Raw genomic sequence first — 23341 nt, 5'->3', positions numbered from 1 at the left:
TTAAATCTTATTTTAAAATTTTTATTTAATTTTATGTGTAAAACTTAAATTTATAAAAAAAATGTGAAATATTTATGAGATATATATTTTTGAGGATTAAAACGGTAAACAAAAAAAATATTTAAGAATTATAAATATGATGTGTACATTTGGAGTATATATTTGAATATTCGAAGAGAGTGAGTCCAATGTAAATACCAAAATGCAAAAAAAAAATATGAATTTGAAGTTTTGAAACTTTTTTTTGGAAAACAAAAAAAAACTATATTTGAAATTAGGGGTATAGTGTTTCTTTTGGAAATGCTCTTAGAAAACATAAATTACTAATCATTATGTTCAAATCTGTCTATTTCAGATATAATATAATATATATATATATATATATATATAAAGAAATGAAAATAAGAGATGCATTTAAAAAGAATATCAAAGATAGAAATTATATACTCTGGTCAAGTTCAAATAAGAAAAGTATCCAAAAATTCAAATAAGATAGGCTTTCAAAAGAAAAATGTCAGCGTTCTTAGTGAAGTTTTACAAGAATCCTATACATACCAGTATACCACACACCACAACGTTAAAATAAAAGTACTCGTAGCTGATAGCTCCAAAACAAATAAAAATACGCAAAGTGGACTCCAGAGAATCACTCAAACTCATTAAAACACGAAAATATCATAGGCCATGCATCACTTGCCTCGACTGGTTGGAGGTATAATTATCTAACAAGGAATGAACGGTCTGAGCAAAAAGACAGAATTTTGATTTTATTCATTTTTAATTATATAACAACAATTGGCTGTAACGTAGATAGGCAATTGGTGACAGGCTAGCTCTACTAGAATTTACAAGAAGGAATCTAGAGATTGCATGATTGGATGATATTTAAGAGAAAATCATGTTACACATTTTGGCCTCAGATGGTATAAGGAAACTTAACAAATAAAGGGAGTAATTTTAATATATGCTTTAAATAAATGTATTTTCTCTAACTGAAAATTGAAAATCAAAGCTTAACAAACAAAAAAAACAGTTCCAAAATTAAAACATTTGAAAATTAAGGGCTTTTTCTAAAATCTAGTCCGAACCAAAACTGAATTCTAGTCAATAAAAACTAAAAAGCTAACAAAACTAAACAGTAATTTGGATTGAACACTTCTACCTCTGAGTCTAGTTAATTATTCTAGATTTACTTGGATCAATTTTTGGACTAATAAATTATACGAGTGATTTAATATCTAAATCTAGTTATTTATTCTAGCGTTGGCTTGGATCAAATTTTGGACTAATTAATTATCTGAGGATTTAATATTTTTAACATAATGGACCAAATAATAAATGATCAATTTAATATCAAACAATTAATGGATGCTTATCAAACCGAATTCTAAAAATTCAATTAATGGCTTCACTTTTTTGTCTTTACTGTACGTGGAAGCTATATACTACATCACTTCAAGTTTGTCGCTGTCGAGTTATTACATAATATTGTTGTAACTGCGATACATTACGGGGCCTATCTTCTACAATATATGGATACCATAGACTAGTATAAGATGACCCCATAACGTATAGCTAGCTACAGGACCATCTATATAATAAACTAATTGCGTTGGTTTATAAGCTTTTATGGTGGAATCAAATAATTTTTGAATATCAAAATAACTTCTCCTCGTATATCACTTCAATTTGCAGTCTATAAGTTTCTGTTAAAAATAAGAATACATAAACTAAAATTAACTTCGAATCTTGTAATGATATTCGTTTTCAACTAAGAAAAACTGTAAATGACTTTACTCTTAATTAAAAGGAAAACCCTAATGTACGCATATACAGTTTTTTTGCTTTCTTTTTCTACGCATATAATTTATGATAGCCACAATTATGTTAGATAGTGGTTGGGCGATATTCTGGTTGTGTAAATCATTAAATTAAGTAGCCTTGTCAATGTATCTTACTCTTAATTAGCTTGATTTTTCGGATAGTCTGGCTTGCTATTTATAATCTATAACTATTAGTACATTTGGACAGCAAGTTTTTCTCGATAAACATTTTTCCATTAATATATTTCACATCTTTTTCTTGCTAATGTCTCTTTGGACCTTTTATATCACGTGTATATGGAGAAAGCTACCTTCTTCACACCAAATTTTGTGGTAGTATCACCTGTTGGGTGTGATCCACATATCTACCCTACGCCTTTGTTCCATTTTTCAGTTATTCTTATTTACGTATGTTAAGTGGTTGAGTGAATTGAGTCGATTTTTAAAGAACTCTAAAAAGTAGAATATGTTACAGAAGAGACCAAAAATGATACCAACGATATCTTATATATTGTTTAGCTTGATGGGCTCTAGAAGTCTTGATGCATTGATTATGATGACCTACAAAGTTCTAGTTTGGTAACAATTTAATTAGAGCACATGCTCAAAGATTTTAATTATGAGATTCTTTAGTTAATAAGTCTTAGCATTTCAACGTAGCCTACTTGTCGCATGAGATTATATATTATATTTGGATTGCGAAATTCTAATATTTACATTGATCTTTATTACGGTACAGGTTTTTGATTTATTTTAAATTAAGTTGGAACCATCCACCGGACTAAAAATTTTAGATGTCCTATAAGAAAATGTTTGATAACATATATTTTATGTTTTTTGACTAAAAATTTTAGATGTCCTATAAGCAAACGTTTGATAACATATATATATATATATATATATATATATATATTTTTTTTTTTTTTTTTTGATAATCGTAGTATGATCCAAAGGTTTTCTAGGCTCAAAAACTAATCAATACGAGATCCGCAAGATCCGCGTTTTCTTACCACTTAAAGTGTTCCGGATAGTTAAAAAGAATCGAATCCATGACGATACTCACAACTGTAAGCCATTTACTAATAGGCCAAGACCACTTGGTTAAATATTTTTTACATTAGAGTTTTATAAACTAATTCAAATTCATTAATGATAGACAAATTTATGAATTTAATTTTATAGAAGTATAAGTCAATGTAAACATTTGACTGTAGTCGGTAATAATCTTATTAAATCATTTTACTATTACAGAATTTTACATTTTTAATATCATCTAACAATCAATTATTCAATATATTATTAATAAAGTTCTATAAAATATTAAAATTAAAAATATAATTATTATTATTATCAAAAAATATAAATCTTGTTTACCTATAAGCTATATATGTCATGTCAAATTATAAATATTATTATTATCAAAATTTATGACTTGCTTACAAATATATCTAAATGTGAAACTATATATGTCATGTCAAAAAATCTATACTATTATTTATGAAGTGATTTTGCTTATTTATCATGTTTTCCATAATTTTAGGTAATTTTGTTTACTTGTCATGTTTTTATTAGATTTTAGCTAAATCATTGATTTATTATTTGTTATTAGCTGAGTCATTAATATATTAATTTAAAATTATCCTTAATGAATCTTGTATATAATCAAAAACGAATGTTAATAATATTAAATTTGTATGTTATATTAAAAACTAATTTTAAACAATATATTTACTGAATTTTATATATAATTAAAATGAATTTTATTTTAATAGTATAAAGTTTATATGTTATATGTTACATTAAATAATTGATTAAATAATATAATAGAATTATAAAAAATAAGATTATTCTTATATATATTGTGTTGCTATCTGAAAATAATATTTTATTATAAAAGTTACAAAAGTTAAGATAAAAAAATTGATAATTAAATATTAGTCAAGCAAAAAAATTATATAAAGATATTTTCTAAACTATTTCTAAGATATGAGTGTCTTAAAAGAAATTAACACAATAGTAACTATATATTTTGATAAAAAAATATTTGACATATATAAATACTTTGATGTTTGATTTAAATATTTAAAAACATAAATAATAACTTATTATGTTGGTTTTAAATTAATAAAACATAAACTAATAAGTATTCATAAGAAGTTTATGTCCGTTATAATAAGCTATCGAATGGGTGGCTTATCCTACCTTGACCATACTTTTTAGTATTGCATTTAAAAGTAATTAGATGCGGCAAATTAAATAAAACTTAACCAATCGAGTCAACCAAATTAAAAGAAAGTTTATTAAACATTACTACACACATTACATATATCTTCGAAATATTCCTAAACTAAATTTATCAGGCCCTGATCGAGAAGAACAATCAAATCCATTTAAAACTTAAATTATATTATATGAATAATCTTTATCCAGAATAATATATGAATGATATTTGTATATTTTTACTGACATAAGATCAGTCAAAAATTGCTGTTAATTTTACCCGCCCTCCCCCCCCACAAAAAAAAAAACTAATTCACACAAAAAATCAATACAATAGAATCGAAAAAGGAAGCAACCCAAATGTTCGATCTTTTGTTATAAACTTAGTCTTCTCTGGTGGTATGTTATATGAAAACACAAAAGATTGTGCTATCCATTACACCAAAAAAAAAAGAAGATTGTGCTATCCACACCATAATGATCACTATAGACGATTTATGGTAGTAAATTTTGAATTTTCAAATGAGGATATCAGCTGAAAGACTGAAAGAAAGTATTACATAATCCCCGACTATATATAATTAGAGTTGACAGACATACGCACTAATATAGTATTATAGATGCTTCTTGTCACAGTCTGCTGGCAATACGTGTTTCGACATACGCACTTTTAGATTTATGTCGTTAGTTATTAAATTAAAACTGATGTGGTTGAGAGTTGAGATTAGTACACTGTCTCAGCTGTTATCCACGCTTAAACTTGTTGTAATACATTATCTATATCTAGAAATGTTTCAGTCAACTGGTTAAGTATATCTTGTCCGAAGTCTACCACAAGTCCACGACATCTTCACCACACAATGCAATATATATACATATACATCTACATGTGTTTGTATATAAATAAGCGTGATAGGAACCATGAGAGCAAACGTGGTTCCCTGTTTTCCCTGGTTATTGTAAAGCTTCCAAGAAAATTTATCTTTTTATAAAATCTTGTTTTATTTTCACAATACAAGAAAGGAAACATGAAAGAGAATACAAGCCGGTCTAGTTCTTGTTCTTCGCTAAAACTATGTTTGCTGTCCATTCTCTTTCTCACTGAGACAGTCGTCGCCATCAAGCTGCCGCCAAACTTGAAGATTCCAGCGCTAATAGCTTTCGGAGACTCCATCGTTGACACTGGAAATAACAACAATGTCAAAACCGTTGTTAAGTGCGATTTTCAACCTTACGGTATCAATTTCCAAGGCGGAGTCCCCACCGGGAGATTCTGCGACGGACGAGTTCCTGCCGATTTGCTAGGTCCATTATCTTGGTTTTTTATGACTTTACCCTTTTCAGCTCTAGTACCGTTAGGTTTTAGGACACAAGTGAAGTTAGTGACGACGGCAAATTATTTGAGCAATCATTTGTTTTGTGTTCCATTTTTGGATGGTAGTTAAAGACAAGGCTAGTAACATTGACTCGATATGTATAACACATGTCAGGAAAATTAGTGTTCCACGATAATACTGATTTTAAAACGGTGAAAAGAAAGCTATTTGTCTTTAATGTTTCTCTTCTTATTTGCAGCTGAGGAAGTGGGGATAAAATCAGTTGTACCCGCATATCTCGATCCAAATCTAACGCCTAAAGATCTTTTAACCGGTGTATCATTTGCGTCGGGAGGTTCTGGTTATGATCCTATAACACCCAAACTCGTGGTAATAATAAATATATAAGTAATATGGCGATCATACGTTCTTTTTAACTAACTGTACTCCTATAACATATGGACATATTTGATTTGATATTTACCTATTTAACTTGGTCGTCTCACTTGTGTTTGTTGATGATATTAGGCAGCAATATCATTACAAAAGCAGTTGGAATATTTTGAGGAGTACATAGAAAAAGTGAAGAATTTAGTGGGGGAAGAAAGAAAAAACTTCATATTAGCCAGCAGCTTGTTCTTATTGGTCGCAGGAAGCGACGACATCGCCAATACTTACTATGATCTTCATGCAAGACCTCACTATGACGTCGATTCGTACACTACTCTTATGGCCAACTCTGCCTCCGATTTTGTGAATGTAAGCTTCTCTCATAATTTTGAAAAATCTGTATATATATATATATATATATATATTATATATATCATATTCCACAATAGTAGTATACTTTTATCTCTCTAGGTAAGTATGATTAAAAGAGTTAAAAAAATAACCATTTACAGTTTACTGGCTGAGCCAAAAAAACGTATAAATATGCTAAAAGTAGTAAAAGTCTACCAGGTTATCGACCTTTCATAACACTTTTGATTTACTTTTCAGAGGTCCACACATTTTGATTTCGATGAAGGACAGTCATATATCAAAAATAAAATACCGACTAAATAGTTTACATTTTTCCGTGATACATCACTTTAAGGCATTAATAACTGGAGTACCATGTATAGACTGATCGTTGATGTGTCACATCTTTTATCCTTCTCATCTCTGAGAATAGGCAACTATGTGTGTGTTGAGTTTTCTAACGTTTATGAATTTAGTATTACCAACCTATTCATTAATTATGATAACAGAAACTATACGGATATGGAGTAAGAAGAATAGCTGTGTTTGGTGCACCACCACTTGGTTGTATCCCATCACAGAGAACCTTAGGAGGAGGTCTTTTGAGAGAGTGTGCTGAGTATTACAATGACGCAGCAAAGCTCTTTAATTCAAAGATCTCCACAAAATTGGATTACCTGCGTAAAACTCTACCGGATAGTAAACCGGTCTACATTAATATCTATGACCCTCTTTATGATATCATCCAGAATCCCACAAAATACGGTAATACCCTAAAATTTATTTTTAAATTTACTTTAGTATGAAAAATACCCTAAAATTAAAGTTATGATTTGGGTTATTGTAGGATTTGGAGTATCTAACAAAGGATGCTGTGGAACAGGAGCCATAGAAGTTGCTGTCCTCTGCAATAAAATCACATCTTCAGTATGTCCTGACGTGTCTAGCCATGTATTTTGGGACAGTTATCATCCCACAGAAAAAACTTACAAAGTTTTAGTCTCATTGTTGGTTGACAAATTTGTTAATCAGTTTATCTGAATTAAAAACTATTGTCACTTCGTAATGATTGATTATATTTCATCATGTTTTGTTTGTGTATTTGAAAATTGTATTCCCTCTAAATAAAGTAACATTTTCTTATTGTTTCATCTGTCTTCTTTGAAATTATCAACTTATAAACGTACTATACTATACATATTACTAATCTAGTAGATCCATTCGCTCCAATCGTTGCGAGATAAATCATCATATATCCAATTTTTCTCTGGTGTAAAGTGACTACCTATTCTTAAAATTCAATAGTAATTATTAAAAGCATTATTCCTTTTGTATTTCTTATCAGAATTATGGAACTCATGTTATCTTCGTAAAACATGCTGACATTCATTATGCGTGTACTCAATACTATTTTTAGTTTCCATCTAACAAACAAAGACAAAAACGTAGTATAGTTATAACACCACATGTTTCTATACTATTGATATGAGTTCACAAACAAACCCACATGTTTCTATACTATTGATATGAGTTTACACGCACCATCAGTTGGTACCTCCATATAAAAATGAAGTTAACGTAAGAATGTATAGAAAACAAATATTGGTGTTACATATTTCCCATTTATTTCTTATCAACCGAAGCTGCTAATGATATTTATGTATCTTAACCATCTTGATAGTATGTGTAACTCCTTTGGGCTCAAATGATTTTCCATATTTATTGTACGAAATGAAGTAAACTTGTTAATTGCCCTCATTGTGGAGAAGTAGAGACAGCTACGTACTCACCTGTTCTTCAGTTGCGACTTTACAAAACAGGTGTGGCAATAGATCCCTCTTCAAGCAATAGTCTACATAGCTGTAGAATCAGATTTCATCTCGGGCCTTGTTAAATGTAGAGAGATGGCATCGTGGAAGACATCAAGAGTCTTTCAATTCTTCTCTGCTTATCGACATTTCAGTTTATTTCATTCCAAAAGGGATGAGAATGGAAGAGCCGACTCTTTGGCCAAGACCAGTCTCATAACTCATCTATCTGTATTGGGCTCACATGTGGACTGAATCTCTATCTGCTGAACTTCTTTAATTATCTAAATGAAGTAGTTGATCAAAAAATAAAGTAAACTTGTAAATGGAGTGAGAGCAGATTCAATAGCAAGGGCGCAGGTCCTGGTTCTTAGCTTAGAACTCGTAACAAATAATTAAGAATCTACCACAACGAGTCGACTACTTACGGGTTTGGTAATTTTGATTTCCAAGGGGTTCCTTCGGGTCAATACTACGCGAGCATTGTTATACCATTCTTTAAGGATGAATCGTTTGGTGGGTTCACTGATTCTGTTACCGGTACCATCATCCTCCTCTATTGAGCATCTACTTCAGCTTACCATGATTCTTTTCCATGAAAAGAGATGATTTATCGGGTTTATTACCGAGCATCTACTACAGCTTACTCACCTGTTTACCATGTTGTGTTTGAGATTTGTACGGGTCATAATCGAGACTACTTGGGTTCTTGTCGGAAGTTGGTTTTCAACATAACAATATAGGGGTGGACACTTTATCCGATATCCGAAGTGGCACCCATCCAATCCGAAAAACCCGAACCGAAGTAGAAAAATACCGAACGGGTATTGAATTAGGAGAGATTGGATGCCCGAACCCGAACGGATAATACCCGAACCCGAATAGATATCCGAAGATAACCGAACATATGTATAATTAACCTTATATTTCTAGTTTACATCTCTCATTTTATATAAAATATTTATATTGATACTACACATACTTTAAGTTCATATGATATACATACAATTACGGAAAATATGATTTGCTACTCACTTAAAATGCTTGTCAAGTTTTTATTTCAAAAATTAACAAAAAGTTACATCCAAAATTAAAAAAAAATAACTAAATTAATGTTTTTTTAGTTTTTAAATGTTGTGTCCAAATTTATTAACCATTCAGTCTGTTAAAAATAAATAATTAGTTAAGTGAAAGTTATACTTTTAAATACAAGAAATTTGAAAAATGAAAATTTTAATTTTTTTATTCAAACTCTAAATATCTGAACCCGATCCGAAATAACTGAATCTGAACTAAAAATACCTGAACCCAACCCGAAATATAGAAATACCCGAACAAGTTCTACACTGCTATACCGAAATACCGGAAAATCCGAAATAACTGACCCGAACCCGAACGGATACCCGAACGCCACCCCTATAACAATATATGCATTTCTCTCTTCATTCTTCAAAATATTCAAAGTCCAAATAACGAATTAATCGGATCAAAATTAACTTAAAAGTTAAGATTAATGAAATTAGGATTATTTTCTTTTTTTGAGCAACTAATTAGGATTATTTTCTATATTTCTTTTTCTCATAATTGGAAATATAATCTCGCGATGACTTTCTAACAATCCACCCACTTATAAAAAAGACAATTAGGGATCTCCTTATCTCCTCCACTTCATCTCGCTTCTCTCAAATCTCCTCTCGCCTTTCCTCACAAACATGTCGACGAAGAAGATCGTGTTGAAGAGCTCCGATGGCGAGTCTTTCGAGGTCGACGAGGCCGTGGCTCTCGAGTCTCAGACCATAGCCCACATGGTCGAAGACGACTGCGTCGACAACGGAGTCCCGCTTCCCAACGTCACGAGCAAGATCCTCGCCAAGGTGATTGAGTACTGCAAGAAGCACGTCGACGCTGCTGCTTCCAAGAGCGAGGCCGTCGATGGCGGTGGCTCCTCCGACGATGACCTCAAGGCTTGGGATGCTGAGTTTATGAAGATCGATCAAGCTACCCTCTTTGAGCTCATCCTGGTTTGTTTGCTTCTTGATTGATTGATTTAGGGTTTTCGAATTTTGAAAAATTAGGGTTACGAAATTTAGGGGTTTCGATTAAAGGTTGGATCTTTGTTGCGATTGAGATTGTTAGGGCTCTTATGGAATCGATCGTGATTTGAATCGGAGATTTGTTGACTGTTATAGGGTTGTTGATTTTGAAATTAGGGTTTCGTTTTCTCGTATCGTTTCGTTTAAAGATTGGATCTTTCGTGAGATTGGGATTGTTAGGGTTCCCGATTTTGGAAAATTAGGGTTTCATTCTGCCTTATCTGCAATTTGGGAATTATTCCATTTGTGTTTTCAGTTTCGGGTAAAGATTGGATCTTTCCTAAGATTGAGATATGTAAAGTTGATTTGAATCTGAAATTTTTGGTTTTGGATGTTGCAGGCTGCTAATTATCTGAACATCAAGAACCTTCTCGACCTGACATGCCAGACAGTGGCTGACATGATCAAGGGCAAGACTCCGGAGGAGATTCGCACGACCTTCAACATCAAGAACGACTTTTCACCAGAGGAAGAAGAGGAGGTGCGCAGGGAGAACCAATGGGCTTTTGAATGATGCGTGAGAGAGTGGGAGAGATCGTTGAAGCAAACCAACCAGTTTCTTGCTTTATGTTGTTGCCTTTTTTTTTTTTTATCTCTGTGGATGATCAGTGTGGATGATGATGACTTTGTTTCTCTGCTATTTTCCTTTTGAACTTCATGACTATCAAGTACCAATGTTGGATTTGTGCTTTTCATGTTTTAAAGATTGAGGTTGGTTTGCCTTGCAAATATCTTGATCTTGTTCCTTTCCTCTCCCGTCGTACACACATGCTTCTTTGTTGATCTGATTTACTGCTCATTTTGTGACCTGTTCGTCTCTTCTTCAATGGATGAATTCACCAGAAGATAACAAGTCCTGCTTCACTACATTAACTGAAGCTTTACTCTGTCTAGTGAGATCATATAATGGCAGTCTAGTAGTTATGCTGACAATGAGAATATACTTGTCAAAGCACTCAGCCTGGCTTCCCAAATCTTAGTTAAGCCCCCATAATAATCGTCAGAGCCGAGATATATAGCTTTTGATTAGGTCCACGATGTAAAGAAGAAGAAACAAAGATGGAGAAGATGAAAACGGTAAAGAAGAACATGTAGTTAGCTCACACCACTTGCGCCGTCATATTCAGCCTCCAAACCACACAGTAGGTTACCTTGAGAGCCAAGAACATCTAAAATGGTTCGGTTGTTCTTTGTCTATGGTCTCAAATAACTGCAAACGGAGTGATAAATAACCAAATCTGTCGCTTATTGTATTGTACTTCCATACAAGTAGAGTCCATCCTGCGGGCACTTGTTGTTAACTAGTTATCTTGATTTTCCATTAACCCAAATGCACGCACAGAAACACTGCATAACATTACATAAGAGAGTAGAAGAATCACATTCATCCTTTTGCTGAGACTTCACTGATAACATCTATAGAGCAAGTGAACATGAATCATTCGACACTCTCTAGTTGATGGCAAAAATAGTAAGCATGAATTCCCATGATTCAGATAGTATAAACACTAATGCACAGCTGACACAATTCAAGAGACATGAAAGCTAGACTCTCCAGAACATCTCTAGAACAAAAGCCCCTTTTAACTAATCCACGAACTTGTTACAAGTAAAATCTTGATCAAATCAACTGAAAACAATAATTCTTTTGGGCTGATATAAATCTTAGATGCAAGAAGCAGCAGAACAAAGGGTCTGGACGTTGTCTGTAACTATAAATGTTTGGAGGTTTCTTTCGCTCGACCAAGAAAGTGACACTACTTAGAACAAAAAAAAAAATCGGATTGATGTTAGCCCAAAAAAGCTCCGTTGCCGGGAATCGAACCCGGGTCTCCTGGGTGAAAGCCAGATATCCTAACCGCTGGACGACAACGGATTGATGCTTAGAGTTGTGTTTATTGATTCTCATTATTATTATTGTAATATGAAGTCATGAATATCGCAAGCCAGTTGTCAAACAATGCAAAACCTTATTTAATTTTGTAACCTGTGGTTCATGAAAAACATCATAGTACATAGTCCAAAATGATCTTTGCTTTCAAAAGTGTTGCCAGAAAAAGTTAATACACAACACAATAGCTTTATGAATACTCTAGATAAACCTCCAAAGTTGTTTAGCTAACCAGACTTGAGCCTAACCATAATCTTGAGAGCAAACATGACTTCTAAAGAAATCAACCGTTGTTTGGTTACAGGCTTACAGCAAACTGTATCATAGAGACACCTCTTTCTTTGCTTTATACTCCTCCAAGGTTATCAGTGATTCCTTGTTTTTGGTCCAATCTGCAGGTCTTGTTGGCATGATTATCGCAATATATCCTTCCCGATCAGCCTAAGAATCAGATTTTTGTAACAAAAACATGTAATCAAAATACAGAACATCATCACTCGTATATATATATATATAAAAAATATCATTAGAGTTATTACATTTATCTCTTACCGATGAATTGAGAAGCTGTGGTTGCTTGATTAATCTCTCATTCACCTCCAAGAGAGAACCTTTAACGCAACACCTAGAAGAAAAAAAAAACAACAAAGAAAACTTCAATTTTTTTTGGCATATGAGAGAACGTAAAACAAAGGGAAGAAGCTTTTGCACCTGACAATATAAGAATCTTTAGCAGTTGAAACTTTGCACAACGCTGTATTCGATTCAGACCGCATAGCATTCTGCACACAAGAAGAGCATTTGAACAACAACAAGTCTTAAAGAGTGAGGAAAGTAAGTAACAAGGCAAAAACCTTTTTACGCTTCCCGGAGACTTTCAAGACGCTACGATCAGACTTGCCGACATTAAAATCAATATTAGTGATCCCACCTTCGTCCTTGAAAGCTATATGCGTAGGAGCTAACCCAATCACACACAAACTGAACATAACACACAAGCAAGAAACCCATTTTTCAAATTGATTCTCAGAAGACATAAAGGAAGAGACTTTTGAGATACCCATTAGCGTGACGGTAGATATACTGATCATGACCCGGTTTAGTGAAATCTGCAAACCACTCACACTATCAAAAGGAGGGTTTTGGGAGAAGAGTTAGGTGAATGAATGTGAGAGAAGAACCTGTGATGAAGTAAGAAACAAAGTTGACTTGTGTAGCTGAAGGTGGAGAGAGAGGAAGGTCTCCTATATCTGAAAGCAGCAGACTTCTCAATTCGTCTTCGTCGCAATGTTCTACTTCCTCCTCGGATTGGTTTTGCTTCGTTGTCTCGATTGTATCATCGGTTTCTGGATTCTTTGCTACCTCAGTCTTCTGAATCTCCATTGTTTTTGATAGTTTCAACACTCGGAACTAATCGGTTTCTTGAGTTTGTAACCTTACGACGGCGGAAAACAATCGGACTTTACTTTGCCGATCATAGAGTAGATAACTAATGGGCCTTATCTTTTGTTAAGATTCTCTAAGAAAAAGTTAAGGCCCATTTAGATTCTACAAAGGTTTTGTACCATGCTCTGTATGTAACTATCACATTTTAAAACTTGGTCTAGCTCGAAGTATGGCCTAAGAGCCTTCTCCAGCGTGGAGGTATAGTAGCAGAGAGACACGGTGGACTGAACTGGGGGTTTATTGTCTTGCATCTCCACGCCCTGAGTCATTTCTCCACAAATTTCAATCTCCACGTCTTGCATTTATTAAAGGCTTTCTTCATAAATCAACAACCAAGTCGTTGTAGTATAGTGGTAAGTATTCCCGCCTGTCACGCGGGTGACCCGGGTTCGATCCCCGGCAACGGCGCATTCTTTTTGTTACGGTGACGTTTTCACACCACGGTATTTCGTCATGGTCAGTCACTCATAATATTTGCCTCTATCAGAGACCAGATTATAATCAGATAGGAGACAGCAGAAAAAACTTAAAGCCAAGTCATTTCGAGAACTGAGTTGCTTTCTTATTAGAGCTCAAAAGTATAATATCTCTGGTTACGCCTCGCAATATGCTTAGAAGCAAGTCTTTGAACTCATATAATATTGCAAATAGTAGAACAAAAAGAATAAACTGTTTCCTATAGCATTAGAAGTGATAAGTGAAGACCAAAAATGTTAATTTTGTCCAAACTTAAGTCTCACTCCCACCACTACAAAACAGTTAAACAGAAGAGGTTATAAAAAATGCCTCGGTAGTTCAGTTCTCTAAAGCGACTCTAAAGAAAAACTGTCACAAACTAAAGAAATCAATTGATAAAAAAAAAGATACATTTATGGCAAGCATGTCGTCTTGATGGACATAAACAAACATATAGAGAGAAGAGAGCAAGGAGATAGAAGAAAAAAAACATCCAACGACTTGGCTTTTTTTCATTTTATGTTTGTGCAACAGAAACCTCACTCGCATGTCTCAAGCGACTGCCTGGTTTGTTGGTCCATCTGAGCTGTTGTTGAAACCACCACCAACACCACGACCTCCTCGACTTCTTCCACGACCTCCCCTTCCACGTCCACGCCCTGTATTAAACCAATTCTAACTTCATTCAACCCAAATACGATTTAATAACGAAGTTAAAAATAAAAACCGAGTGTTTGACTATTCTTACCACGGCCCTGCGGAGGAGCATCGTAACCACCACTACCCTGAGGACCATCATAACCCCCAGGGCCCTGATGAGAATCGTCGTAACCACCGTGGCCCTGATGAGGACCATCATAACCACCACGACCCTGACGACCACTGTAACCACCGCGACCCTGATGAGGACCATCATAACCACCACGGCCCTCACGAGGACCATCATAACCACCGCGGCCCTGACGATCATTGTAACCACCGCGACCATGACGAGGACCATCATAACCACCACGGCCCTGACGACCATTGTAACCACCTCGGCCCTGATGAGGACCATCATAACCACCATGATCATCATATCCACGGTGTTCATGAGTAGCATCATAACCGTAACCTCCATCTTTTGGTGCATCATACTCATTTTGAGGACCATTGTACCCTCCTCTTCCTCGACTACGACTGCTGCGTCCTCTGCCACGGCCTCTTCCTCTACCATAAGACTGGTTACGTTCCCAACCTCCATCTTCATACTCAACGTTCACATATGCATTTCCTGCCAAAAAAAAGTAAAAAAAATTAAAAATGTGTGTTAAAATCTCAAATGAAGGCTGAGATTCAGAAGTGTGGTGATCTAAATAGAACACGCCTAAGGCATACCTCTGCCACCTCTTCCCCTCCCTCTTCCTCTTCCCCTTCCTCTGCCTCTGCCACCAGGTGAACCCTCTGCGGGAGTATAAAAAGAAAACTTATAAAGACCAGAGTAAGGGGTAAATTAAAAGGGTCACTGAGAGTGAAAAACATACCTCCTCCTTCATAGTCGATATCGCCTAAAGGCTTCACCATCTCAATAGGAATTGGGCACTGATACCTGCAGCACCATTTAACAAAAATTATTAGTATTATTTGTAAAGTTACTAAACCGCCTATAAATCAGGGAGACAGTAAAGAACCCTGTCGAAAAGAATATGCAATCTATATGTTGGACAGAGACAGTCTCTGCCGAGATAACTGCTTGAGACATAGCGAAGGAATATAATTACGGCAAATGAGCTCAAAACAAAAACAATCAGAAGGATAAAAAAAAAAAAAAAAAACTCACCCAACAGAGGATGTATTAAGCTCTTTCGTGGATAGGATAATGGTTATCATGGAAACATGCCTTGTGGTCTCAATACTTCAAGACAAAACAACAAAAAATGAGTAACAATGAAACAAGCATAATACATATTAGACATTTTTAGGTTTGATGACTCCTTACGGTAGAAGGCCTTCCTCTTTAGGTTCCCATGTGTCTGTTATATCGGTGGATCCAATAGATGTGTTCTGATGAAGACCAGGGATCCTTCTCTGCGTTACATAGTTTTAAAAAAAACATTTTTCAGATAACCCATCATCTGAACCAGGGTTTGTGAACTGGACAAAACAAACTACTTAAAAAAATCACCTTAATCAGCTCCACAATGTTCACAGTCTTGTTGATAGCTCTTCCCATTGCCTTGAACACAACTTCAGTCGACCCTTTTTCCTATACATACAGAACAAAGTCTAAATAAAATTGTTCAACTAATCCCCAAGGACCTCAACAGATAACTTAGAATCAACTATCCGCCACATCACATGAAACCGTGAATCAGTAACATTCTCTATCAGAAGGTAAAACTCATATCTAGCCTATACGTTGAGCTAAGCTCAAGCCTATACTATAAAGAGCTAACAGAAGGTAAGCTGTATCTTATACTATAAAGAGCTTATAAAAACCACATACAGAGCTCAAAACGTCGACGTTTGAGGTGCAAAACTGTTTATAACAACAAGGTCAAAGAGTAAATACAATACTTGAAGAAGAGTCATGGCATAGGTGATGTAGTTCCGTGCCCTGCCCATGCTAGTGATACGAATCTCGTTCGCATCAATCGTCCTCTCCTCCTTCTTCTTCACCACACGGTCATACTTCTCCATCTGTATTCCCCCAAAAAATGGAAAGTCAACGACAAAGCTAGGGATTTTGACTTTTTAGGAAACACAACAGAAACAATCGGTATTGCTGCTCTGAGGATAGTTACCTTCGAGGGAGAGAGAGAGAGTAGAAGATTCAGATGGTACGGAGATGGTGGAAGAGCCCTCTTTTGTACGGCTTCGTCTCTTTCCTTTTACGCCCTGAGAGAGAGCTATCTGATGCAATCGTCACTCTGATATTTACAGTCACACACGTTGCACGACCCTAACCGGTTTTGGTTCAACCGGTTATTAAACCAGCCAATATCAATAAGGAATATAGTCAGGTTTCGTACCGGGATTGTTCTTAACTTCGGTTCACATCAGTTTTTCTCGGTTCAAGAAGATTATCTATCCAGTTGCACATAATACGAAGGAAAAAGGTCTAAATGGCTTATCCATCAAAGGATAAAATAAATTGTTTGAAGAAAACCAAATCTACAAGTTATAAATAGAAAGTTTCTGGATAATCGGTGGTAACTGGTAACAGTCAAAAAAATAATAAAAAGACTACGTATATTTGTTTTGTCCATTTATTTTTATTTTTCCACAACAAAATTATAATGGTTTTTATTTAAGAAAGTACGATTGCCAATATCGACATATAGGCCGTGCTGGGTCTGTAAAAGATCGTACACTCGGACAATTTGTCGAAAAGTACGGTTGGGCTTTATATAGATTAGTGGCAGCAGCTTTGCAAAAGATCAAATAACGCTACCATTAAACCTAGATCAAATACTGTTTCATAATCCAATACATTGTAAACTGTGAACAATGCTCGAATCAGAATCTTTGTACAGGCGATATGCTCAACGTCTTGTTAGATCAAAAACAAAACAAAAAAGTGTTGGATATTACGATGTAAAAAGAAAGAATGAGTTCTTTGTATATATGTATGATATTTTTTTTGTATTTTTAAGGGTTTGTAGAAATATATAATACTAGGTGATAATCCGCGCATGGCGCGGAGTGAGTAGATTTAAGAATTTAGTAATTTGAAGTAATCTATATTATAAAGGTACATTACAAAAAAAATGGTAAATATTCAAAAATAAAATGTTAGTCAAAATTGCGCGTTTCACTAACAAATTAATATTTTTTTTTAACTTGTTTATATTTTAGATTATTTCTCCTATAAGTAATGGAAGAGAATCAATAAGAGTGATAAGAGTAAACAAAAAACTAATATAAATCAATTATGAATTAAAGATAAAAAGCAACATAAGCAATAATAATAAAACCCTGCAGAATCAAAATATAATCCTTAAAAAAAATTGAGGAAACATGACTATTGTGATTGTTTGAATGCAGTGTGGTAAAGTAGTATTGAGAAGGAGATAATTGTGAGGATGTAGCTATGAGGCCAAGTATATATATATGCAAGGTGTTTAGGTCTAGCATAAACTCGACGCAATTAATAGCCACATTAAAATCATTATTATTCAAAATCGAGATCACAATATATTTGTTGCAAGGTTCCGAAAATTACACGATATGTATGTTGTATTTTAGGAAACAAACCTAGTACATGGATTCTAAATTAATATTTGAAAGCAATCAGTGATTATGTCACATGTGTCTTTCGAAATTTGAGTCACTTAGATTTTTAGTTTCCATTTTTTTTGTATGATTCTACTACTATGGTTTCCTAATACCATAAAAGCATTTTATTTGATACAAATATAAACAAATTATAGTCATTTACGCATTTAGATTCCTAATGTGTGATAAATTGAAGAGATTGTCAATTAAAAACCACCAAGTAATCCGTGATTTACAGAGGATTTGATGTATTTTAAATAAATTTAGCGTATCAATAGAATAATTAAGGGAATCACACCCATATTGCAGGTTTCAACTATAACTACAATTATAAATTATAAATTATAAATGACATAATCAACGTATGAAGATCACGTAAATCATGTGGGTTGTGATGCAAGTAAATCGTGATTGAGAATTCATATTTGATGTTTTAGGAAAATACATCAAGCGAATCAATGTTCAAATTATTGTGTTTGATTTTTTCATATATTTAATATATTTCTACATGCGTAATACACAAATAGACATAGTGTATTATATGGTTTTTAATATTTCTATATTTTTATATATGCGTAATACACATATCGACATAGTCTATTTTGTCTTAACCCAAAATTTTATATGGATTCTTATCAAATAAATTAACATCAAACTTGACTAACTTAAAACCAGTTCAAACGATCACTTCAATTTAGATTATAGTTTTCAGTATTATATAAAGTAAAGTGATTGTTTGATGTTATCAAGCCAATATATTTAATTGTATTTTTCCCTAGATATATAAAATATAATATGATTCGAAGTCTCAGATCTTTTTGATTTAATAAGATAGATGTCGAATGCTACATGATTAATATAAATGTATATAGACTTTTAAACCTTCGATGAGTAAATCAAATGTTACATTTGCTATATTCCGTGTAATAAAACATGGAAAGTATTAATGCGCAAACATAAATCGTACATATTTTATATTGTAATGACCAATGGCATATGTTGTAATAAGTCTAGTTAACCAAGGGTTTTTGAATATAGGTTGTGAGAGTGTTTGTGAGGTTGACACGTAGGAAATAACACTCTTGTAAATCACACATGAACTAAAGGTTATTTATTTTTAATGCTCCTCAAATAATATATAAGAGATATTCAGCATCTGCGAGATAAAACTGGTGCAGTTATTCAGAAAAATACATATAAGCAGCTACAAAACAATAGAAATAATTTTTCCCTTTCTTTGTTTCTGGTACTCTTAATCTGTGAAGTTGAATGCAGCTGGTTAGTTATTCAGCTCAATACATAGAAGCAGCAAAACAGTTATTTTCAGTTGGAGAATGTTACTGTAATCCCTGTCCATTCACGGCTAATGGATCACCCACGTTTGTTCATTCGCCCAGTGGGTTCCATCTCGTTCCAACGGTCAGTGCGTAAATTTTCCTCGAAATTATTGTTGACTGACCATGCAATCACCACCCGACATTTCTCCGTGCTTTGACCTCACTTACACAGTATCGCGAATTACTTCCCGATAGGTCACCCATCCTTCCACTACTTCAGCTCAAACACGCTTAACTTTAGAGTTCTAAACGGTTATGTGACGGAAAAGGTAAGTCAACTCTGATGACATAGTTAGTCAAATCAATCCTCTTAAGTCTTTTCATATATCATAACTCGGGATGTTACAATTCAATCCGAACAGAACGTCCTCGTTGCACCCCACGATAGGTCTCAAGACGCCTCTCGGGTCAGAACCCAAATGGCTAACCAACTCTGATACCACTTGTAACGCCTCCTCCGCCCACGGCTAATAGGCCACCCACGCCCTCTCACTCAGTCCTTGGGCCCCATCTTATCTAACGGGCGGTGCGTTAATTTTTCCAAGGCTCTAAAGATTTTTTTACTGACCATGTAATCACTACCCAACATTTTCTCGTGCTTTGGCCTCACTCACACGGTATCGCAAATCACTTCTGATAGGTCACTCATCTTTCCACTACTCGAACTCAAGTACGCTTATTTATGGAGTTCTAAACGGTTGTATGACGTAAAAAATAAGTTAACTTTGGTGATATATGTAGTCAAATCAAATCTTCTCAAGTCTTTTCATATATCATGACTCTTTTGATTCATGCAGTTGCAATGGTCATGGTCTAAACTATAGTCAGGGTACAACAGCACTTCGTCTGCCTATTCCGTTAGAAATGTTTTGACAAGTGGTTTCAGTCGTGCAGCTCTGCTTTTGATATTGGATGCGGTTGAAATTGTAACATTATGTTTTCTTTCTCTTTGTCAATAACCGCAGCATACAAATTGGATTGATGCCATGGGATAGCTTTCAGCTGCATTTGAATTCACGACTAAAGGAATCCTACAGGTAATATATACATAATTTCTTTCAGCAGTCAGCACCTTATCTATATATATATATGATTCATAAGGTTTTGCTTACATATTATTTATTTTATTGCATTTCTCAGGTCATTGATGATACTATAGGAAGCTGTAAAGTATCAGTTTTGGTGTGTAGGTGATCCCCAAGAGAAGCCACATGGTGTAATGGGATGATGGCCTTCAAGCGCTGTCACGTTCCTTGATAACCAAGACACTGGCTCTACTTTCTTTTTTTTTTTGCTAAGCAACTGGCTCTACTTAGGTTACCTAACCTATTTCACACAGGTATTTTCTTCCAAACTGGTATTTTGTTCACTTCAAACTGTCAGTTTAATATTGAATTATCTACCTGATGTTTTCAATCTACTTTAAAACCGGTCATCTTTTTCTTATATTCATTAGATAGATTGACATTATGAGGTGAGAAGATATTCACAGTTGGTCAGGGGTCCGCGTTTTGGAAGCAAAGTCACCTATACGGAGTCGGTGTTGGTAAGAAACCGTGTATGAGTTGGAAGCCCATAATAAACCCGAATCTAACATACTCTTCTGGTAGAGAGTGAACTCTGGCAACAAGTGGTCATGGGTTTACCTTCTGGCACAAGTAAACTTCAAATCTTCCTCTTGGTCTCGAAAGTTCGGGCTAAAGTCCAGATATATTATTCACTTTCTATCCCGGGATTAACAAAATAAATAATGTTAACCACCTGCGTATTCATGACGTAATATTTTACGAATATATGTTTGAATTAGAAAGAAAACATTAGGTGTGGGTTGTTCTTTTGTTGACATTACAGAAAAAAATTGGAAGAATATTGAGAAAGAGTATAAAGTAAGTTTGTGCTTTTCCATGAGAAGTAATTTGACTTGTGTTATATTTCAAAAGCTAAGTATCATATGATGATGGAAGTTGCTAGCGCTTGTTGGTAGGATAAATAATTACCATAAAAGTAAATCATTTTAGTGTAAGCACGGTCTTTGATTTCATGCCTTGTATATTCCATGGTCAATCCATATATGTACATATTCGTGCTAAAGGATAAAAGAGAGAATTTTAAAATTAATACACGAGTTATTGGTGGCCACTAGACTAGGACTAGAGGAGGAGAGAGATCTTATAAAGCAGTTGATTGATGTGCATATTATAGTCATAGGACTTAATGATTCTTGTTTTGAAATCTTGACAACAAAAGGCCAATACCCAACAGCTTCGTATCTTATCGCTTGAGGTTAGACCCAACACTATTGTCTTTTCTAGGCTCTTTGACTGCGGATTGAGCGGTGCGGGACAAGCGGTTCAACTGTGGTGCGGTTTTAACTGTTATAAATATATATATATAGTATATGTAGAGATTTTTGTTATTGTTAACTGCGGGACGGGACGGAACGATAGTCACCATTCGAAGCATAAGACAAATTCCTATGGGATACCAAAACACTAAATTTGGTATAATTTCATATTTAATGAAACATTAAAAATTATACAATTTCATCAACTTTAGTATAAAGTGAATAGTATTACATCAAATTTAGTGTAACACTATTTATCACGCCACATATTTAATATATATTATTATATATTATTATATTTCATTTAATAATATAATTTAATTATTATTAATAATCAGTTCAAAATTATAATTAAACATAAATATATTGTATTATTCATACTTTTAAATTATTTTTATATAGTTAATTTTATTTTATTTTTAAGTAAAAAATCACTAAATGATTATTATTATATAATTTATATTGTAAAAAATAAAACATCAAAGAAATTTAGATTTTATTTTTAATAATATAATTTTTAATTAGTATGTTATAAAATATATAAATTAATAATATAAACCGGATAAGTTTAAATGCATATTAAATTTGAAATAAATACTCAAAACATAAAATAAATATATTATTGTGTTATGTGCTTTTCATAATTAAATACTTTGTAATTTTTAATATAATATTTTATATAAAATAAAAAGATAAAATATATACTATTGTTAAACCAAAAATATAAATGTAAATAGATTTTATAAACATACAATTACAAAAAAACATAATATATAAATGTGATAAATAATTAATTTCAATTAAAAATAATAAAATTAGAAAATTTATTAAAACCGAAAACATAAAATAATATATAATATTATTTTGGTGTAACATTTGGTGTTATGGTTGGAGATGACAAATAAATATAACATCAAAATATTAAATTTGGTGTAAATTTAACATCAAATTTGGTATTATGGTTGGATATGCTCTGTTATTTTCTTATATATTTGACTAGTTTTTCATATGTTGTATCAATCTTTAAATATAAATTTTGGGAACAGCATAAAGAACTAAATCAAATCAATGATGAACACCTTCTGGCTTCACGTGACATGCGGTGTTAAAAAAGATCTTCTGTTCATAGAAGCTCTCCTAGATCTTTCCAGTTTTTACACTATACTATTGTTTGTTGAAGTCATGGATTAAATCTAGAAGACATCACTGCAAATTTGATATATGTACATGGTTTTTACGTGCTTCCAAGGCAGACCCATGGAGAAAATATCCAAATATATAAGAAATGATTTGTAAAATGTTAGTATTATTAGTAGAGTAACATGGAATAATTGAGAGAAAAGAAAAAGAAAAGTTAGAGGAAAAGAGAGAAAATATATAAATAATTATTTTGATAAATTTTTATGTTATTCTCGATTTTTCTTGAACGCAGTTTCTTACTTCAGATTTGTTTCTCTAGTAACGGAGCTATACAGTCAGCTACATATAAAAATTTGCAGAAAAAACAATAACATATGCTGATAACAATTCAAAACTGACACGATTTCATACAATTTCTCTTATACAAGTCACGTTTTTTGGGTATGGCATACAAGTCAAGTTCGGGCTT

At 33.5% G+C, this 23341-nt stretch overlaps 4 protein-coding genes and 2 non-coding genes across 6 annotated transcripts; 3 read left to right on the top strand and 3 right to left on the bottom strand.

The window, feature by feature from the left end:
• The first annotated feature begins 4767 nt into the window (after nucleotides 1–4767).
• LOC106353546 (GDSL esterase/lipase EXL3-like) lies at nucleotides 4768–7243 on the top strand. Its single transcript, XM_013793309.3, has 5 exons — nucleotides 4768–5348; nucleotides 5619–5749; nucleotides 5888–6118; nucleotides 6610–6865; nucleotides 6948–7243. The coding sequence occupies exons 1-5, from the start codon at nucleotides 5072–5074 to the stop codon at nucleotides 7139–7141; spliced, it is 1089 nt and encodes a 362-aa protein (XP_013648763.1). The 5' UTR covers nucleotides 4768–5071; the 3' UTR covers nucleotides 7142–7243.
• Nucleotides 7244–9493: 2250 nt separating this feature from the next.
• LOC106353547 (SKP1-like protein 1A) lies at nucleotides 9494–10730 on the top strand. The gene is made up of 2 exons (XM_013793311.3): nucleotides 9494–9929; nucleotides 10342–10730. Exons 1-2 carry the CDS (start codon nucleotides 9621–9623, stop codon nucleotides 10513–10515), a joined length of 483 nt encoding a protein of 160 aa, XP_013648765.1. The 5' UTR covers nucleotides 9494–9620; the 3' UTR covers nucleotides 10516–10730.
• Nucleotides 10731–11805: 1075 nt separating this feature from the next.
• TRNAE-UUC lies at nucleotides 11806–11877 on the bottom strand. Its single transcript has one exon. It is a non-coding gene; the product is annotated as a tRNA-Glu (tRNA).
• A 140-nt stretch (nucleotides 11878–12017) lies between these two features.
• LOC106356968 (protein Abitram) lies at nucleotides 12018–13360 on the bottom strand. The gene is made up of 6 exons (XM_013796676.3): nucleotides 13074–13360; nucleotides 12953–13001; nucleotides 12747–12873; nucleotides 12604–12674; nucleotides 12445–12517; nucleotides 12018–12333 (listed from the first exon to the last, which is right to left on the bottom strand). The coding sequence occupies exons 1-6, from the start codon at nucleotides 13273–13275 to the stop codon at nucleotides 12214–12216; spliced, it is 642 nt and encodes a 213-aa protein (XP_013652130.1). The 5' UTR covers nucleotides 13276–13360; the 3' UTR covers nucleotides 12018–12213.
• A 314-nt stretch (nucleotides 13361–13674) lies between these two features.
• Nucleotides 13675–13746, top strand: TRNAD-GUC. The gene has a single exon. It is a non-coding gene; the product is annotated as a tRNA-Asp (tRNA).
• Nucleotides 13747–14164: 418 nt separating this feature from the next.
• Nucleotides 14165–16735, bottom strand: LOC106353549 (pro-resilin). The gene is made up of 9 exons (XM_013793313.3): nucleotides 16578–16735; nucleotides 16351–16473; nucleotides 15959–16039; nucleotides 15773–15861; nucleotides 15614–15688; nucleotides 15318–15382; nucleotides 15172–15237; nucleotides 14543–15067; nucleotides 14165–14453 (listed from the first exon to the last, which is right to left on the bottom strand). The coding sequence occupies exons 2-9, from the start codon at nucleotides 16471–16473 to the stop codon at nucleotides 14347–14349; spliced, it is 1131 nt and encodes a 376-aa protein (XP_013648767.1). The 5' UTR covers nucleotides 16578–16735; the 3' UTR covers nucleotides 14165–14346.
• Nucleotides 16736–23341: the final 6606 nt, after the last annotated feature.

Source organism: Brassica napus, chromosome A7 (assembly GCF_020379485.1).
Source record: "Brassica napus cultivar Da-Ae chromosome A7, Da-Ae, whole genome shotgun sequence".
NCBI lineage: Eukaryota > Viridiplantae > Streptophyta > Magnoliopsida > Brassicales > Brassicaceae > Brassica > Brassica napus.
This window is presented reverse-complemented; position numbering and strand designations above follow the sequence as displayed.

Excerpts from the sequence above, each read along its gene's own strand:
- LOC106356968 (XM_013796676.3), bottom strand. The coding sequence starts at position 13,275 with ATGGAGATTCAGAAGACTGAGGTAGCAAAGAATCCAGAAACCGATGAT. Across the intron at positions 12,874-12,952 it reads ATCTACCGTCACGCTAATGG|TTTGTGTGTGATTGGGTTAG; the intron begins GTATCTCAAAAG and ends TGTTATGTTCAG. Across the intron at positions 12,518-12,603 it reads AAAGATTCTTATATTGTCAG|GTGTTGCGTTAAAGGTTCTC; the intron begins GTGCAAAAGCTT and ends TTTTTCTTCTAG.
- LOC106353546 (XM_013793309.3), top strand. The coding sequence starts at position 5,072 with ATGAAAGAGAATACAAGCCGGTCTAGTTCTTGTTCTTCGCTAAAACTA. Across the intron at positions 5,750-5,887 it reads CTATAACACCCAAACTCGTG|GCAGCAATATCATTACAAAA; the intron begins GTAATAATAAAT and ends TGATGATATTAG. Across the intron at positions 6,866-6,947 it reads CCAGAATCCCACAAAATACG|GATTTGGAGTATCTAACAAA; the intron begins GTAATACCCTAA and ends GGGTTATTGTAG.
- LOC106353549 (XM_013793313.3), bottom strand. The coding sequence starts at position 16,473 with ATGGAGAAGTATGACCGTGTGGTGAAGAAGAAGGAGGAGAGGACGATT. Across the intron at positions 16,040-16,350 it reads ATGCCATGACTCTTCTTCAA|GAAAAAGGGTCGACTGAAGT; the intron begins GTATTGTATTTA and ends CTGTATGTATAG. Across the intron at positions 15,383-15,613 it reads CTTAATACATCCTCTGTTGG|GTATCAGTGCCCAATTCCTA; the intron begins GTGAGTTTTTTT and ends ATGGTGCTGCAG.
- LOC106353547 (XM_013793311.3), top strand. The coding sequence starts at position 9,621 with ATGTCGACGAAGAAGATCGTGTTGAAGAGCTCCGATGGCGAGTCTTTC. Across the intron at positions 9,930-10,341 it reads CCCTCTTTGAGCTCATCCTG|GCTGCTAATTATCTGAACAT; the intron begins GTTTGTTTGCTT and ends TGGATGTTGCAG.